General features: G+C 40.2%; 1 protein-coding gene across 1 annotated transcript in view; it reads left to right on the forward strand.

The window, feature by feature from the left end:
- The window catches only part of EFCAB5 (EF-hand calcium binding domain 5), a 117,683-nt gene that overhangs the window by 79,401 nt on the left and 19,606 nt on the right, over positions 1–18,676 (forward strand). Inside the window, exons 17-20 of the mRNA XM_037162780.2 lie at positions 6,777–7,066; positions 8,568–8,737; positions 9,234–9,462; positions 18,057–18,209. Coding sequence (XP_037018675.2) covers positions 6,777–7,066; positions 8,568–8,737; positions 9,234–9,462; positions 18,057–18,209 — 842 coding nt within the window. The remainder of the gene's footprint in view (positions 1–6,776; positions 7,067–8,567; positions 8,738–9,233; positions 9,463–18,056; positions 18,210–18,676) is intronic.

The following is an 18,676-nucleotide window of genomic DNA, read 5'->3' on the forward strand; positions in this document are numbered from 1 at the left end:
GATTTCTATCATTACTACATTTTACTACAGATTTTTATTATCTATCTGTTAATGTCTCCATCTCTCTGTCCTTCTATTTCTCTTATTTTTGATACATTTCACATTAAATTAGAGATATCAATACACTCCTTTCTGAATACTTCAGCATAAATGTCATTAATTAGAGTTCAATATATACTTATAGTTTTTTTCTTTTGAGGTAAAATTTACACAGAATGAAATAGACAAATTCTTAAGTATATATTCACTGAGTTTTGGCAAATGTGTAACCTGTGTATCCCATACCCCTAGCTAAATGAAGAACAGCCCTGACTCATGTGGCTCAGTGGATTGAGTGCTGGCCTGCAAACCAAAGGGTTGTTGTATAGATTCCTAGTCAGGGCACATGCCTGGGTTGTGGACCAGGTCCCCAGTTGGAGATGTGTGGGGGGCAACCACACATTGATGTTTAGAACCTCCCTTCCCCTCTCTCTCTAAACATAAATAAATAAAATTTTAAAAGAGGCAAAGCAAAAACATGCTTCTTTTTCATTCAGTCCCCACTACTCAATCCCCAAGACAACCAATCACTCTTCTGGTTGTTTTCAGCAACAATTAGTTTTTTCTCTCCTAGAACTTCATATAAATGAGACATATATTCTTTTGAATAAGGCTTCTTTTTAAAATATATTTTATTGATTATGCCATTACAGTTGTCCCATTTCCCCCCTTCATTTCCCTCCACCCTGCACATCCCTTCCCACCCACTTTCCCCCCCTTTAGTTTATGTCCATGTGTCATGAGTTCTTTAGCTTCTACATTTCCCACACTACTCTTGCCCTCTCACTGTCTATTTTATCCCCACCGTCTATACTACTTATTCTTTGTACCTTCTCCCTTCTTCTCTTCCCTGAACTCCCCTGTTGCTAACCCTCCATGTAATCTCCATTTCTGTGGCTCCACTCCTGATCTAGCTGTCTGCTTAGTTTGCTTTTGTTTTAGGTGTGGTTGTTAATAACTGTGAGTTTGCTGTCCTTTCACTGTTCATATTTTTTATCTTCTTTTTCTTAGATAAGTCCCTTTAACATTTCATATAATAAGGGCTTGGTGATGATGAACTCTTTTAACTTGACCTTATCTGGAAAGCACTTTATTTACCCTTCCATTCTAAATGAAAGCTTTGCTGGATAGAGTAATCTTGGATGTAGGTCGTTGCCTTTCATGACTTCAGATACTTTTTTCAAGCCCCTTCTTGCCTGTAAGGTCTCTTTTGAGAAATCCGCTGACAGTCTGATGGGAACTCCCTTGTAGGTGACTGTCCCCTTATGTCTTGCTGCTTCTAGGATTCTCTCCTTCATTTTAATCTTGGCTAATATAATTATGATGTGCCTTGGTGTGTTCCTCCTTGGGTCCAACTTCTTTGGGACTCTCTGAGCTTCCTGGACTTCCTAGAAGTCTATTTCCTTGGCCAGATTGGGGAAGTTCTCCTTTATTATTTGTTCAAATAAGTTTTCCCTTTGTTGCTGTTCCTCTTTCCCTTCTGGTACCCCTATAATTCAGATGTTGGAACGTTTAAAGATGTCTTGGAGGTTCCTAAGCCTCTCCTCATTTTTCTGAATTCTTGTTTCTTCATTCTTTTCTGTTTGGTTTTCTTTCTTCCTTCGGGTCCACTCCCTTGATTTGAGTCCCAGTTTCCTTCCCATCACTATTGGTTCCCTGTGCATTTTTCTTCATTTTACTTAGTGTAGCCTTCATTTTTTCATCTACTTTGCGACCAAAATCAACCAGTTCCATGAGCATCCTGATCACCAGTGTTTTGAACTGTGCATCTGATTAGTTGGCTATCTCTTGGTCTCTTAAAAGTATTGGCTCTGGGGCTTTGATTTTTTCTCCTATTTGTGCCATAATTTTTTGGTCTGGTGCACCTAATACGTATGAGGGGTGGAGCCTCAGATGTTCACCAGGGCAGGGCAACCCAGTTGCTAGGTTGTGATGCTATATGTTGGAGCGGGGTCAGAGAGGGAACAATGGCACTTGTTCCACTCTCTCTCAGATTTCAGTCCCCTCTGCCTTTTCTCACAAGCAAATTGGGCCCTTCTGGTGCTGGTTCCCAGGTGGGTGGGCTTGTGTATGTTCTAGGACCCTGTGGGTCTCTCCAACAAACTCTCTCCTATAAGGCTGGGAGTCTCTCCTGGCACCTTAACCCCTGCAAGTTTTTTCAATCAGTGCTTTTAGGCATTATTTCCCATTGCTGGATCCCTGGGTTGCACGGTCTGTCTTGCTGCCCATTTTTTGGCTGGTTTATCTGCACGTGAATGTGTGTCCATAGTCAGCCAACCACCTTGCGTGCCTCACTGGGTTTGCTTGTTTCCTCCCTGCACCTGGGTCTTCCAACCACTGCTTTTTGCTGCCACGACGCCTCTCCACTGGCTGCAGATTCCAACCCTCCTATAGGTCTGGATAATGGTTTGTTGTTGTTGGACTTTGGTACAGTTAAATTTTCTGTCTGTTCTGGTTGTGTTTTTGTTTCTAAATCTTTGTTGTCCTTAAATTTGGTTGTGCGAGGAGGTACAGTGTTTCCACCTATGCCCCCATCTTGACCAGTGAGTAAGGCTTCTGTCACTTAGCATATTTTTTTTAGTTTCTTACATGTTGTTGCATTATTAACAACTTGCCTCTTTTTATTGCTAAGTAGTATTTCCTTGTATAAATATACTATAGTTAATCCATTCTCCATTTGATAGACATCTGTTCCCACTTCTTAGCTATTATGAATAAAGATATTATGAATTATCATGTGTGAATAATCTTTTTGTGAATATGTGTTTCCATTTCTTTTTCTTCTCTTTCTTTTTTAAAATTAATTCTAGAGAGAGGGGTAGGGAGGGAGAGAGAGAGGGAGAGAAAGATCGATGTGAGAGAGAAACATCAATTGGTTTCCCCTTGCACACACCGAACTGGCAACCTAACCCACAACCCAGGCATGTGCCCCAACCAGTAATCAAACCTGTCCCCCATACCCCAGTGGCAGGATGATGCCCAACCAACTGAGCCACACTGACCAGGGCATTTTCATTTCTTTTAAATAAAATACCTAGAAGTAGAATTTCTTGGCTCCAGGGTAGGTGTATCTTTAATTTTACAAGGAACTGCCAGACAGTTTTTTGTGTCCTTTTATGATGTACTCATCATTCTTCGAGCATCTCCTTGCTTTCTGGCACAATGAAATCCTCTAGGTTCATCTTATATTCTTCCTGCTCCCTGCAATCACTTATTTGTTCCTGGTTTCTTTTAGTGAAGAATGGTATTTAGAAGCCAAGATCTAGGTTCTACACATGCTTATTTCTCCTAGGTCCCTAACCCCAAGTTTCTTAAAGGGAATATGTGTGCTTGTGTGTGTGTACACAGATATTTACATCTGTATATATCTCTGTAAATACCTATTAAAGAAAAAACATAAGTTCACTTTCATACCTTGAAATTCAGTCCAATACCACAGGGTTCATTCTAGTTTTCTCCCTTTTTTGTAGCTCATTTCTATCTTGTTCATATTATTCTAAATATACTTACAGTCATGTACCACATAATGATATTTTAGTATTTATTTGATCAAACTCCTTATATGGAACTAATCCCCTATCACACTGTCCTCTCCCCCACACTGATGTTATCATTACACTTAAGTTCTAACACCCTGTACTCATCAATCCTTCCCACATAGTTTCCGTCCTCACTCTGCTCAGGCTCTGACATCCCACACCAGATCACCCTGCCATGTGGATACCCTTCCCACACTCCTTAAACTCTGGTATTCCATGATAAGTCACCTTTTCATGCAGATGCCCTTCCTCAGTTTACCCAGTCGTCTGACTCTCCTCATGCTGAGCAGACTCTCCACCTGGAAATCCTCTTCCTTCTGCTTGGGCTCCTATTCCCTATGCTGGGTTGCCCCTCCACACAGATACGCTCCTCACCCTGTTTCGGTTCTGACTTCCCAAGCCAGGTTGTCCCTCAATTTGGATCCCTTCTCACCCTGTTCAGGCTTAAATACTCCATGTTGGACATCCACCCCATGTGGACACCCTCTTTATCCTGCTTGAGTTCTGATACTCTAAGCAGGGCTACCCTCTCTGCAGGGCTACCCTCTTTGCTCATGTGGACTTACTACTGCTCTTGTGTATGGCTAACCCCCTCACTCTGCTTAGGCTCTGATAACACGTGCCAAGGCACTTCCTTCACAGATGCCCTCCTTATCCCACTTGGATTCTGATATCCTGCTCTGAGCCACCATGGCTTCCCTTGATCAGGAGCAGATACCTTACTCCACCCCACCTAATGGCTTTAGGACCAAATTGTTCAAGAAGAAAGGAATGAAAGGAGAAGAAGAAAAAATGGAAGTGGAAGAACCTACAAGTTACTTTTAATCTAATTGGACACTATAGGATTTAGCACCCTTTGAGTCCAAGTAATCAAAAACAAAACAAAAACAAAAACAAAACCCGACACCAAGTGGTTAAGCAAAAAAGGACTTTAGTGGTTCATGTAATGAAAAAGTTCATGGCTAGTTCAGGACACAACTAGATTTGGTAGTTCAAATAATGACATTAGGACAGGTGTCTCCTTCTTTCTCTTTTTCTCTCGCTCTGGCCCTGTTCTTTTCTGTGCGTTGGCTCCATTTTCACATAACCTTTCCCCTGTGGTAACCAGTTTCACACCCACATCCTCACAGATTTATTATTCAAGACCAATGAGAATAAGAAGGAAAAAGCTTTCTTTCTAATAGTTCAAGTAACGAGTTTGGCATACACCAGGACTAAACCAACTACTCTGGCCAAGGGAACAGAAGAATGTCCTGACCGGCTTGATCTGAGATGCATACTCCACCTCTAGATGCACAAGTGGAACCTCACTCAAACATAGAACCTGACATGGGATTAGAGCAGTTTCTCCAAAGCAAAATTTGGGTTACAGTTACCAGGGGAAAGATGACTAGGGATCAAAAATCAACAAAAGTCCAACTCTAGAAATAAGATACTTTCATATGATAAGATGATTAAAAGAGGAAGTCCTTGTAAATTGTCAAATATTTGATATAGAATGGATGCTTTTATCTTTGAGGTGCAAACCTTTTTGAGGAAGGACAGATTTTGAACTTTAAATTTACACATGTGTACCAGAAAACACATACAAAAATACTCTTAGTGCTATTCATAAAAGCAAAATGTTAGCAATAACCTACAGGCCCACTGATAAGAGAATAAATAAATTGATGGTGGTAATCTTACAGAATGACATGATATAGTGATGAAAATGAATGAGTCACAGCTGCAGGAACAACATGGATGTATATATTGGTATAATATTGAATAAAAAAGCAAGTCCCAGAAAACTACATATAGTATGATGTCCTTTTTCTAAAGTATACAAACAAAACAAAACCACATACTGTTTAGAAGTACACGTGTGCATGCACACACATACACACAGTAACGCTAATAGGAAAATAAAAAGGGAAAAAAAGCAAAAGCAAAATTTCAGGATATTGGTGCACAGAGTAGAACAATGGTAGTGGCAAAGAGGAAGATGTAAGTTATTGGTAATGTTTAGATTTGGTACTGGATCATGATTGTAGAATAAAATATGAAAAAAAGATGTGGGTATAGAAGTGTGCAAGGCATGGTCAGGGATCATGAGTAAAATGAGGATACTGAAACAAATAATTCCTATATGGTAGTATGGGTAAATATTTTTGGAAAATGAACAGGGTCCAAATATACTTTGGACCAAGGAATTGCATAATGCAAGTTTTGTTTTAATTTAATTTTACAAACATGTATTGAGCCTTACCATTGGCAATTCAATTATAGAGTGTTTAATACTGGTTTGGGACTATGGAAGTAGGAAAGGAGAGGAATGTGCAGAAGATACATTGTCAAAGACTAACAAGATAGAATTAGGTTGGTCTATTGGAAATGGAAGGAGTTGGTTGGCCAAAAGTTTGTTTTTTTCTGTAAGATGTCTCTAGTAGTGCTTAGTTGCCTTTAACTTAATTCAAAAACAATTTTGTTAGGTTGTATTGCGACAGCTATTATATCAACATACATTAAAAATCATCAAAATTGGTGATTTTTGGTGTAGCCATTTTGATATTGAAGATTGAAGAAAATATGCAACATTTTTGGCATATTATGCTTTATTATTTCAAGAAAGGTAAAAGCACAACTGAAATGCAAGAAAAGATTTGTGCAGTGTATGGAGAAGGTGCTGTAACTGATCCAATGTATCAAAAGTGGTTTGCAAAGTTTTGTGCTGGAGCTTTCCTGCTAGATGATGCTCCATGGTGGGGTAGACCAGCTGAAGTTGTTAGTAATCAAATCAAGATATTAACTGAGATCAATCAACATCATACCACACAGGAGGTAGCTGTCATAGTAAAAAAATCCAAATCAATAAAATTATTGGTGAAAATGAAAAATGAGTCTCTTATTTTACAGAAAAAAACACAGACTTTTTTGCCAACCCAATAAAAGGTAGGGAGAAATCAAAGTTGACCTTGGAGTTTTACCTAAGTGGTAGAATTTAAAAAAAAACAGAGAAGATGACATAGGAATCATCTTGACCTTAGGCCTGGGACATCACTGTAGATGTTCCACTGGGCTTAGACACCTTCGATATACCTGGTTTTCCATGGGAGGGCAGTTGTCAGAGACTTCAGTTTGTTGTAAGAGGAATGAAAATTCCCCCACAGGTAAATGACCTTTTGGTTAGTGCTTGGTTTTTTTGTTTATGTCTTTTAGCTAAACTGTTCATCCAATTCCCAAAGCCACACCCTGGTGATGAAGTAAGGTTGTCTTCAAAACAGTTTCAGAAATACATAGAATTGATTGTATCTGAACTCAACGGCAATGAAGATCATGCTCTAGAAAGCCTTGTGGAGTTTCTGATGACTGCTGTAGAAAGGAGCCATATTGAGGGTCTGAGGAATAGTGCCAGACGGAAGTGGCTGCATCACATTCAACGGGCTGCAGAGACAAGTGGGGTGTCCCTGGAGCCAGTGTACACTGAGACCTTTAAGGCCCTCACACAGGTATATTTCCTAAAATGATATATAAGAAGAAAATTTTCCTTATAGTAGGTGATGTTTGATGGTTGCAAAGGAAGAGCACACTAAATTCTGTTAAAATTTGTCGGGTATTGCTATAAATGTTTTATTCATTTTAATATATTACAATGACTCAAATCCTGTGGAAGATGCAATTGTTCCAGGCTGGCAAGGTAGAAGCAGAGAGGAAAGATGTAAAAGATAGAATTAAGACATAATCTCAAATTTCATTTGTGCTGACATTCAGATAAACCTAGAACACAAACTGATACTGAAAATTCCAGCAGGACGATACGCAAGCAGGTCAAGCTACATTTTCCTTGCATCATATTTTGGGAGTCAGTTCAAAAATGAACTATTTAAATCATAAAGTTATTATAAAGTGGAATCCAACATCACACAATTTTTCACTGCCTAGGAACAAGCTAAGTCTACTACAGAACTCTGTCACTTAAAACACATTACCCTGATGGGCCCCTGTCCACACCTTTGCCACTCCCTCACAGACTCTGGCTTGCTGCTCCTCCCAGACAGTAATAGCATGGCTATCTCCTACATATATCACAGATTCCATTGATCCAGGGAACCTGTGTCATTCAGCTCAGCTAAATAGCAACACTTGATTATTCGAATCACCTCCTGAATGGCTGGTTTCCAATGTAGTTTGAAATGATGTGACTAGGAACAGGAGGCCAGTCAAGAAAAAGAGCTATTACTCCAACTTGCTTCAGAGATCTGCAGTACCCCAACAGATATCTCACTACAGTTTTGTTAGTTACTCTATGGATCATTTATGTAGAAAAAGCGAAATAAATGCAGAAAGAAAAAAGGCATGACAAGCAAACTCAAATATATAGAAAGGGGAGACAAATTTCAAGGAAAGTGTCTCTCATGTTTCCCAATTTATAGATATGTTTAATGTATGTGTTAACACATAATAGTCTTAGTGACATAATAATATTTTAGATACAGAGAATTTTCTGTTATTTCTATTAGAAATAGTAGTTGCATAAAGTCTACAATCTGGGGTCCCAAGAAATCCTTTTTTAAAAATGACATAAATCAAATTAATAGCCAAGCTATGTTAAGACTTCCTTGAGCATTTTTCCATGTTTATATCATAGTAGATGGTTAAGAAATAAGTAGAATAAAGCCATCTTCTTGCCCCACCTCTCTAAAATAAATACTTTTTACTAAAGCCCAGACAATATGACTATAGTTCAAAGGGATCCAAGCTTTAAAACTAAATTTGAGTAGACTTTGAGAGCTTTTTGTCTGTTTGTTTAGTAAGCTGGTCCAGTTGGCATAAAGTAAATTCATTCCACTCACTAAAACTCAGGTTGGGGGATTGTCCATGAGTGGTAATATGTTCATTATTTACTCATAAAAATGAAATTGTTGGGGTTAGATGCACAAAGTGGCTAATGAAGGGAAACACAAGAGAATAGCTATTGGCAAATGCATGATCAGAAACATTTTGCCATAGGATGCTCAAGTCCATGGAAATAAGAAGATCAGTGCCCACATTTCCCTTTTAGAAGAAAACCAACTACTGCCTGATAGAGGGACTGTTCTGTTAAGGAATACAGCTTGTACTTTAGAAGATGCTCCATTTGTATTAAACAAAGTGCTCTACAGGGACATGAAAGGAATCAGGTAAGGATTTCTGGAAAAGGTTGGTTTTGGCCTTCTAAAAAAAATACCATAATTCCCTTTCTGAAGTAAGCTAGCATTGAAATCCTAGTTAGCTGCCTAAGGGAGAGATGCCTCAAGTCACCAAATGCTTCCAGAGTGGGAGGTAAGTGTGAGAGTGGGGTGGGTTTCCAGTCTTGGGTGATTTTACCTAATCATTTCCAGAGCTCACCTTAGGCATTGAGCTGCCAGATAGGAACTCTGCTTCACAATATCAGTTCAGTTGTTTCTGCCTGCTCTATAAATTGTCTCCTGTTTCCTGTTTATATCTGTTATCTCTGTTATGATCTGAGCTCATTTGTAAATCTTTTAAGTCAGACTCTCCAAACTGGTAATTTTATGAGTCCACTATGCTGACATATAATGCCAATAATTATGGAGAATTGATCTAGTTCCCTGCATGGTTTACTCTAAAGCCCCTTCTGTGCCTTTCTCCCATCTTCATGTTCCTATTCCTCAGCTTTACAGTAGTAGATGAAGGGAAGCCAATACATGTCCCCCAAGTTCAGCACCATGGGAACATTTTCTTCTGGAACCATTCCCACAAGGAGACTGATCAAAATGGGTCATTGCTCGCTCTGCCTCTTCAGGATGCATATATGAGGATTTTTGGGGTCATGGCTGTTGACACCCTAAGAGATCCCCTGAAAATAAACATCTTCTTGCCTCATGAGATCAGATTCTATCAGGTAAGTCAGAGGATATATTCTTCAATAGTAATGGTAGGATGGACTCTCCTTCTATACTTTTTAAAAAGCAAAACCTGAAACTAGGTTAGGGTAGAGCTATGTATAATATGTAGACAGTGTCGTCATACAGGTTCCAGTTCCCTGTGTGTATGTGTCAGCCTTTGGAGAGCTTCCCCATTACACATGGAAGAACTCTCAGCCTCAGTTGCACATCTATGCTTTAGACTCTCTGGAAAGATTATTAATATGTATCCCATTGAATTAATCATAGAAACAGAATTTTATGGTGTAGAACTGAAATCCAATTATTATATCACTAATACCCACATAGTAAGAATGAACTTTTAGAAAGGATATATTTATGTTTTATTAAGAGTGGGACCTAGAAATCCTTTGGTCTTTCCACAAATGGTGCTAAATATAATATGCATTCCCATGGTTCTTGATATCAGTGTTATAATTGTTGAGGATGAAGAATGAAGAAAAAAGTTTAAGTTTTAGGCCCTTTTTTAAAAGTATATTTTATTGATTATATTATTATAGTTTTCCCCCTTTATCCACCGTCTTCCCTGCACCCCCCAGCCCACCAGCATGCCCCCCCTTAGTTCATGTCCATGGGTTGTACATATAAGTTCTTTGAGTTCTCTGTTTCCTATGCCATTTTTGACCCCTCCGTCTATTTTATGCCTACCAATTATGGTTCTTCTCTGCACTTTTCCCCACTATTCCTCCCTTCACCTTCCCCACTGAAAACCCTCCATGGGATGTCCATTTCTCTTATTCTGTTCCTGTTCTAGTTGTTTGCTTAGTTTTTATTTTTGCTGGTTTTCTTTTTTTTTTTTTTTAGGTTCATTTGTTGATATTTGTGACTTTGTAGTCATTTTACTGGTCATAGTTTTTTATCTTTAATTTCTTAGGTCCCTTTAACATTCATTTAATAGGGCTTGGTGATGATGAACTCCTTGAACTTGACCTTATCTGAAAAGCAGCTTATCTGCCCTTCCATTCTAAATGATAGCTTTGCTGGGTAGAGTAATCTTGGATGTAGGTCCTTGCCTTTCATGACTTCAGATACTTTTTTCAACCTCCTTCTTGCCTGTAAGGTTTCTTTTGAGAAATCAGCCAACAGTCTTATGGGCACTCCTTCATTTAATGAGAACTCCTTTGTAGGTAACTCTCTCCTTTCCTCTTGATGCTTTTAAGATTCTCTCTTTATTTGTAATGTAGGGTAACTTAATAAATGATGTGCCTTGGTGTGCTCCTCTTTGGGTCCAACTTCTCTGGGACTCTCTGGGCTTCCTGGACTTCCTGGAAGTCAATTTCCTTCACTAGTTTGGGGAAGTTTTCCTTCATTATTTGTTGAAATATCTTTTTAATGTTTTGCTCTTGTTCTTCTCTTTCTGGTACCCCAATAATTCAGATATTGGAACACTTAAAATTGTCCCATAGGTTCCTAAGCTTCTCTTCATTTTTTTTTTTTAATTCTTGTTTCTTCATTCTGTTCCAGTTGGATGTTTATTTCTTCCCTTTGTTCCAAATCATTGCCTTGAGTCCTGGTTTTCTTCCTGTCACTGTTGGTTCCCTGAATATTTTGCTTTATTTCACTTTGGGTATCCTTCATTTGTTCTTTCATTTTGTGACCAAGCTCAGTCAGTTCTGTTAGCATCTTAGTTACCAGGGCTTTGAACTCTCCATCAGATAGGTTGGCTATCTCCTTATTGCTTAGCTCTCTTTCTGGAGTTTTGCTCTGTTTTTTCATTTGGGCCCTATTTCTTTGTCTTGGCACACCTGTTAAGTTGTAAGGAGGCAGGGCCTTAGGTATTCACCAAGGCAGGGCAACCCTCCTTGCTGCAAGGCACTGTCTGTGGGGGAGGGACCAGAGAGGGAACAATGCAGCTAGCCTAGGCTCTAGCCCCAATTTCCAATAAACTCCCATACTCTGGTGTGTGACTGGGAGTCTCTCCCACCCAGGCAACCCTCACTGTAGTCCACAGTCAGCTTCTGAGTCTGTTTCCAGTTCAGCCAGCCCCACCTACTACAGTCCACTGCCTCACTGTGGGTTCTCTCAGCCTGCCCATCTTACCAGTCTGGTTGGTCTGGTTGACTGTCTCTTTAATTCCTTGGTTGTCGGAGTTCCATGTAGTTTGATTTTCTGGCACTTCTGGTTGTTTATTGATTTTAGATTGGTTGTTATCCTCCTTTTGGTTGTGTGCAGAAGGGAAGGGTTTCTACCTATGCCTCCATTTTGGCCAGAACCTACTAGTTTTAGGCCCTTTTAAAGACTGTAAAGTAACTGGATCATTTCTAATGTATTTAAATTTAATATTATGAATAGAAATTGCAATGAAGGAAGACTGAAAGCCTTTATGGAGGCAATGGACTGGCATGTAGTAGCAATCAGGAACTTGCTATGCCCTTGTAATTTGTTCCCCTGTAAGCCCCTGGCTCTTTATATTTATTTACCATTATTTTAAATTTTCTCTTCCTACTTACTGGATGAATAACTGGAAAGTGGTATAATCTTTTTCTCTGGACATCTTTTTAATAATCCAATTCATTCTCATCTGACACAATGATGTGACGACATTAAGAAGCAAAATGGAGTAATATGGGATTGTCAATAAATGAATTATATATAGCCTTGTTAGAGAACATGTCAAAATGAATTATAAATTGATTCTTTAGTCCTTGGAGGTAGTTTCCTGTGTTACCCTTAGATGCCTTGGGCCCTAATATAAAATACATATATTTTTTAATAATTTGTGGTTCCAGGATCAGACTTCCGGCCTAGATGGAGGTGTAGGTGGAATCACTGTACCTTCTCGCACAACCAAGTTTAAAAACAACAAAGTTTTAGTAACAAAAATGCAACCAAAACACAGAAAATTGAACTGTACAGAAGTCCAACAACAACAAACCATTCAGCCAGACCAGTAAGAGGGGTAGAGTCAGCAGCTGGCAGAGCAGGCAGAGCAGGGTCCGGCAGGAAAAAGCGGCCAGATCGACCCAGGCGCATAGGTGGCAGTTGGCAGATCCCAGGCATGGGGTGGCAACGGGCAGACCCAGTGAGGGTGCAAGGCAGCTGGCTGACCATTGTCACACATTTGCACGCAGATAAACCAGGCGAAAGAGCGAGCAGTGAGAGAGACTGCAAAGGCTAGGGCCCCAGTGATGGGAATTAAAGCCTAAAATCACCAATTGGAAAAACTTTTGGGGTCGAGGTGCCGGGAGAAGCTCCCAGGCTCACGGAGAGGTTGTTGGAGAGACCCACAGGGTCCTAGAGGGTGCAGGGGCCCGGTTTGCTTGTGGGAAGCAGCAGAGAGGACCGAAATCCCAGAGAGAGCAGAAAAAACGCCATTGCTCCTCTCTGACCCTGCTCCCACATACAGCGTCACAAACCAGCGACCTGGGTTGCCCTGCCCTGGTGAACACATAAGGCTCTGCCCCTCATTCGTAACAGGAGCGAGCAGACCAAAACATTATGGCTCAAGAACAGCTCAAAGCCCCAGAGCCAATAATTCTAAGTGACGAAGAGATAATTAACCTATCAGATGCACAGTTTAAAACAATGGTGATCAGGATGCTCATGGAACTGGTTGATTTTAGTCACAAATTAGAGGAAAAAATGAAGACTAAACTAACTGAAATGAAGGGAAATGCACAGGAAACCAATAGTGATGGAAAGGAAACTAGGAGTGGACCAGAAGGAAGAAAGAAATAACCAAACAGAAAAGAATGAAGAAACAAGAATTCATAAAAATGAGGGGAGACTTAGGAACCTCCAGGACATCTTTAAACACTCCAACATCCAAATTATAGGGGTACCAGAAGGGGAAGAGGAACAGCCACCAGTGGAAAACTTATTTGAACAAATAATAAAGGAGAATTTCCCCAATCTGGCAAAGGAAATAGACTTCCAGGAAGTCCAGGAAGCTTAGAGAGTCCCAAAGAAGGTTGACCCAAAGAGGAACACACCAAGGCACATCATAATTACATTACCCAAGATTAAAATGAAGGAGAGAATCCTAGAATCAGCAAGAGATAAGGGGACAGTCACCTACAAAGGAGTTCCCATCAGACTGTCAGCGGATTTCTCAAAAGAGACCTTACAGGCAAGAAGGGGCTGGAAAGAAGTATTCCAAGTCATGAAATCCAAAGACCTACATCCAAGATTCATCTATCCAGCAAAGCTTTCATTTAGAATGGAAGGACAGATAAAGTGCTTCCCAGATAAGGTCAAGTTAGAGGAGTTCATCATCACCAAGCCCATATTATATGAAATGTTAAAAGGACTTACCTAAGAAAAAGAAGATAAAAAAGATGAACAGTGAAAGGATAGCAAACTCTCAGTTATTAAGAACCACACCTGGACTTCCACCAAGATGTAGGCATAGATGGAGAGGCCATGCCTTCTCACACAACCAAGTTTAGAGACAACTAAATATCAGCAACATAAAACACAGCCAGAACACAGAAAATTGAACTTTTCAGAAGTCTGTTAACAACAAATTCTTCAGCCTGACCGGTAAGAGGGGCAAAACCAGCAGCTGGCAGAGTGGGGTAGCACAGGAAAACTCGGTCAGACAGACTCAGGCGCGCGGAATCCAGGCACAGGGTTGGACCTGGTGGGCAACTCAGCAAGCAATCGCAGGGAAACAGCGAGGGAGCAGGGCTGTGGGTTGACTGTGGTCTCGAATTCGTGTGTGGATAGACAAGCGAGGGAATGGGCAATTGGACAAGAGCCAGCAGTGCCAGCGGCAAGCAGTGGCTAAGGGCGCCGCCATTTTGTCGCTCTAACCCCGCCTCCACATACAGCGTCATAATCCAGCGACCTAAGTGGCTCTGCCCCGGTGAACAACCTAAGGCTCTGCTCTTCACCCAGCTGCAAGAAACAGCAGAGGGGGCGCCATTTCCCCGCTCTGACCCCGCTTCCACATACAGAATCACAACCCAGCGACCTGGAAGTCCAAGGCTCCGCTCCTCACACTTAACGGGAGCGAACAGACCAAAACTGGCTCAAGAAGATCTCAAAGCCCCAGAGCCTATAAATCTAAGAGATGAAGAAATAGCAAAACTCTCAGACGCACAGTTTAAAACACTGGTCATCAGGATCCTCACAGAACTGGTTGATTATAGCCACAAATTAGACAAACATATGAAGGCAAAACTAATTGAAATGAATGGAATTGCACAGGAAACCAATAGCGATGAAAAGGAAACTGGGACTCAAATCAATGGAGTGGACCAGAAGAAAGCAAATAATGGCCAAACAGAAAAGAGTGAAGAAGCAAGAATTCAAAAAAATAAGGAGAGTCTTAGGAACCTCCAGGACATGTTTAAACGCTCCAACATCCGAATTATAGGGGTACCAGAAGGGGGAAAGGAACAGCCACCAGTGGAAAACTTATTTGAACAAATAATAAAGGAGAATTTCCCCAATCTGGCAAAGGAAATAGACTTCCAGGAAATCCAGGAAGCTCAGAGAGTCCCAAAGAAGTTGGACCCAAGAAGAAACACACCAAGGCACATCATCATTACATTAGCCAAGATTAAAATGAAGGAGAGAATCCTACAAGCAGCAAGAGATAAGGGGACAGTCAACTACAAAGAAGTCCCCATCAGACTGTCAGCTGATTTCTCAAAAGAGACCATATAGGCAAGAAGGGGCTGGAAAGAGGTATTCCAAGTCATGAAATCCAAAGACCTACAACCAAGATTGCTCCATCCAGCAAAATTTTCATTTAAAATGGAAGGACAGATCAAGTGCTTCTCAGATAATATCAAATTCAAGGAGTTCATCATCACCAAGCCCTTATTATATGAAATGTTAAAGGGACTTATCTAAGAAAAAGAAGTTAAAAAAACATGAACAGTGAAAGGACAGCAAACTCACAGTTATTAACAACCACACCTAAAACAAAAGCAAACTAAAAGGACAGCTAGATCAGGAGTGGAAACATAGAAATGAAGATCTCAAGGAGGATTAGCAACAGGGGAGTGGGAGGAGGAAAAGGGGGGAGAAGGTACAGAAAATAAGTAGCATAGACAGTAGATAGAAAATAGATGGGGGGGCAAGAATAGTATGGGAAATATAGAATCTAAAGAACTTGTGACACATGGACATAAACTAAAGGGGGGGTAATGATAGGGACGGGGGGGTAGGGTGGAGGGGAATGAAGGGGGGTAATAGAACAACTATAACAGCATAATCAATAAAAAAATAAATTAAAAAAAAAGAAATGGACTCCCCACGAAAAGAGCTAAACAAAATGAAGGTAAACAAACTCTCAGATACAGAATTCAAAATAATGGTTAGAAAGATGCTCAAGGAACTCACAGACAACTACATGAAACTGAGTGAGAACTATAACAGCATGAATAAAGAAATAGAAACAAACAAAAATCAGAAAGAAATGAACAATAATATCTCAGAAATAAAAAACACACTAGAAGGAACTATAAGAAGGCTAGATGAAGCGGAAGATGAATCAGTGAGCTGGAGGACAAGGTAGAAAAAAACACCCAGATACAGTAAGAAAAGGAAAAGAGACTAAGAAAGAATGAACAGGTGGTAAGAGACTGCAAGAAAACTTGAAACATAATCATTCCATATAATAGGAATACCAGAAGGAGGAGAAGAACAGCAAAGGATAGATAGAAAACCTGTTTGAAAAAGTAATGATGGAAAACTTTCCTAATTTAATGAGAGAAAAGCCATACAAATCCAGGAAACACAGAGTCTCAATCAAGAGGAACCCAAAGAGGTCCACTTCAAGACACATCATAATTAAAATGGCAAAATTCAAGGACAAAGAGAGAATCTTAAAGGCAGCAAGGGAGAAACATATGAATTGAGCACCTGCCTGTAAATCAAAGGGTCACTGATTCGATTTCCAGTCAGGGCACATGCCTGGGTTGCAGGCCAGGTCCCCAGTGCGGGGCACACGAGAGGCAATCACACATTGATGTTTCTCTCCCTCTCTTTCTCCCTGTATTCCCTTCTCTAAAAATAAATAAATAAAATATATTTTTTAATAATTTTAAACATAAAAAAACAAAAAAATGAGGAGAGTCTTAGGAACCTCCAGGACATCTTTAGACGCTCCAACATCTGAATTATAGGGGTACCAGAAGGGGGAAAGGAACAGCCACCAGTGGAAAACTTATTTGAACAAATAATAAAGGAGAATTTCCCCAATCTGGCAAAGGAAATAGACTTCCAGGAAATCCAGGAAGCTCAGAGAGTCCCAAAGAAGTTAGACCCAAGAAGAAACACACCAAGGCACATCATCATTATATTAGCCAAGATTAAAATGAAGGAGAGAATCCTACAAGCAGCAAGAGATAAGGGGACAGTCACCTACAAAGAAGTCCCCATCAGACTGTCAGCTGATTTCTCAAAAGAGACCTTACAGGCCAGAAGCGGCTGGAAAGAGGTATTCCAAATCATGAAATCTAAAGACCTACAACCAAGATTGCTCTATCCAGCAAAACTTTCATTCAGAATGGAAGGACAGATAAAGTGCTTCTCAGATAAGATCAAATTCAAGGAGTTCATCATCACCAAGCCCTTATTATATGAAATGTTAAAGGGACTTACCTAAGAAAAAGAAGTTAAAAAAGCACGAACAGTGAAAGGACAGCAAACTCACAGTTATTAACAACCACACCTAAAACAAAAGCAAACTAAAAGAACAGCTAGATCAGGAGCAAAATCATAGAAATGGAGATCACATGGAGGGTTAGCAACAGGGGAGTGGGAGGAGGAGAAGGCACAGAGAATAAGTAGCATAGACGGTAGATAGAAAATAGACAGGGGGCAGGGCAAGAATAGTATGGGAAATATAGAATCTAAAGAACTTGTGACACATGGACATAAACTAAATGGGGGGAATGGTGAGGGAGGGGTGTGCAGGGTGGAGGGGAATGAAGGGGGGGAAATAGGACAACTGTAATGACATAAATGAATAAAATATATTTTAAAAAAAGAAGAATCTGTGGTTCCTAGAGTTTCTTGACAACAAGACCACAGATGAGTTCTAAGGAGTTCCCATTCCTTTGCTGTAGAACAGAATCTTTTGTCTTATAAGAAGGCTGTGTAATCTAGCATGTTGCAGGCTTTGGGACTCAGCACATCCTGTGCTGCTGATCTGGTGACAGCAGCCATGTAAGGATGCAGACATTGCAATTGCATCAGATCAGGACAGGTCCTACCCATCTGCCCAAGGCTGATATTCATTCTTGGCTATTAAGCATTTTTTTCTCATCTCAAAGTTTACTTTGTTCTTTTGGCACTATTTTCTGATAGTACATATCACACATCTCACTGGATAATTATCAGGAAATGTAATAAGTTATGTGGACCTTAGGGTGGATCTCTTCTCACACCTTTGATCTCTTTATAATTCTTTTTTTTTTTCGTAGTAGAAGCTAGAGCATTGTCTTTTGAGAACTGGTGAATAATTTGTAGGAAGTAGAATGTTATTCTACTTCCTAGTAGAGCAAGTAGAAAGATAATCTAATTGATGCATTACTAATTTTTTTGCTTTTTTTTCTAAAAAAAAAAAGCCAACTAAAATTTTATGTCTCTACAGGGTGTTGCCAATGTCTTTAGTACTGCCTATCACTACGTCCATAGCCGGGAGCACATCCTGCATGTTGTGATCACTGGTATCAGTTGGCTCTACGACATCACATCTAGCATTACCTCTGTCACTACATACTTCACTGAGCCTAGCCCAGAGCAGGTAGGCAAGGCTGGGCAGTGTTAGACCTTCCCAAGGTAATAGAGTTTCTAGATATTATTGCCTTGCTGATATTCTAAAACCATATTTAGTTAGCTATTAGGCCTAACTGGGGACATGTTTCCCATGACTCCAACTCAAGAATCTTGGTTATGAGTGGCAGAAATCCATCTCACAGTGCCTAGGCAAAAGGGGGAATTGATTGACTCATGTGACCAAACATGAAGAAAGGGCAGGTATTGAGCTGGCTTCCAGGATGACCAGATCCAGGGATTCAATGCCAATAAGGCTCTCTCTTGTCCTTTTCTCTCCCCAGTTCTCATGGCTGCTTCCCTCTGCACTTTGACTTTGTACTTCTAGCTAAAGATGGGCTTTCTCCACAGGACAAACCAGTTGCTTAGTAGCTAGAAAAAGAATCTTTCCTTCCTGTTACAATTGGGAAAACTCAAGAAAGAAAACTCATTCCAATA

This window comes from Artibeus jamaicensis, unplaced genomic scaffold, assembly GCF_021234435.1.
Source record: "Artibeus jamaicensis isolate MK-2021 breed Jamaican fruit bat unplaced genomic scaffold, CSHL_Jam_final contig_2790, whole genome shotgun sequence".
Taxonomy (NCBI): domain Eukaryota; kingdom Metazoa; phylum Chordata; class Mammalia; order Chiroptera; family Phyllostomidae; genus Artibeus; species Artibeus jamaicensis.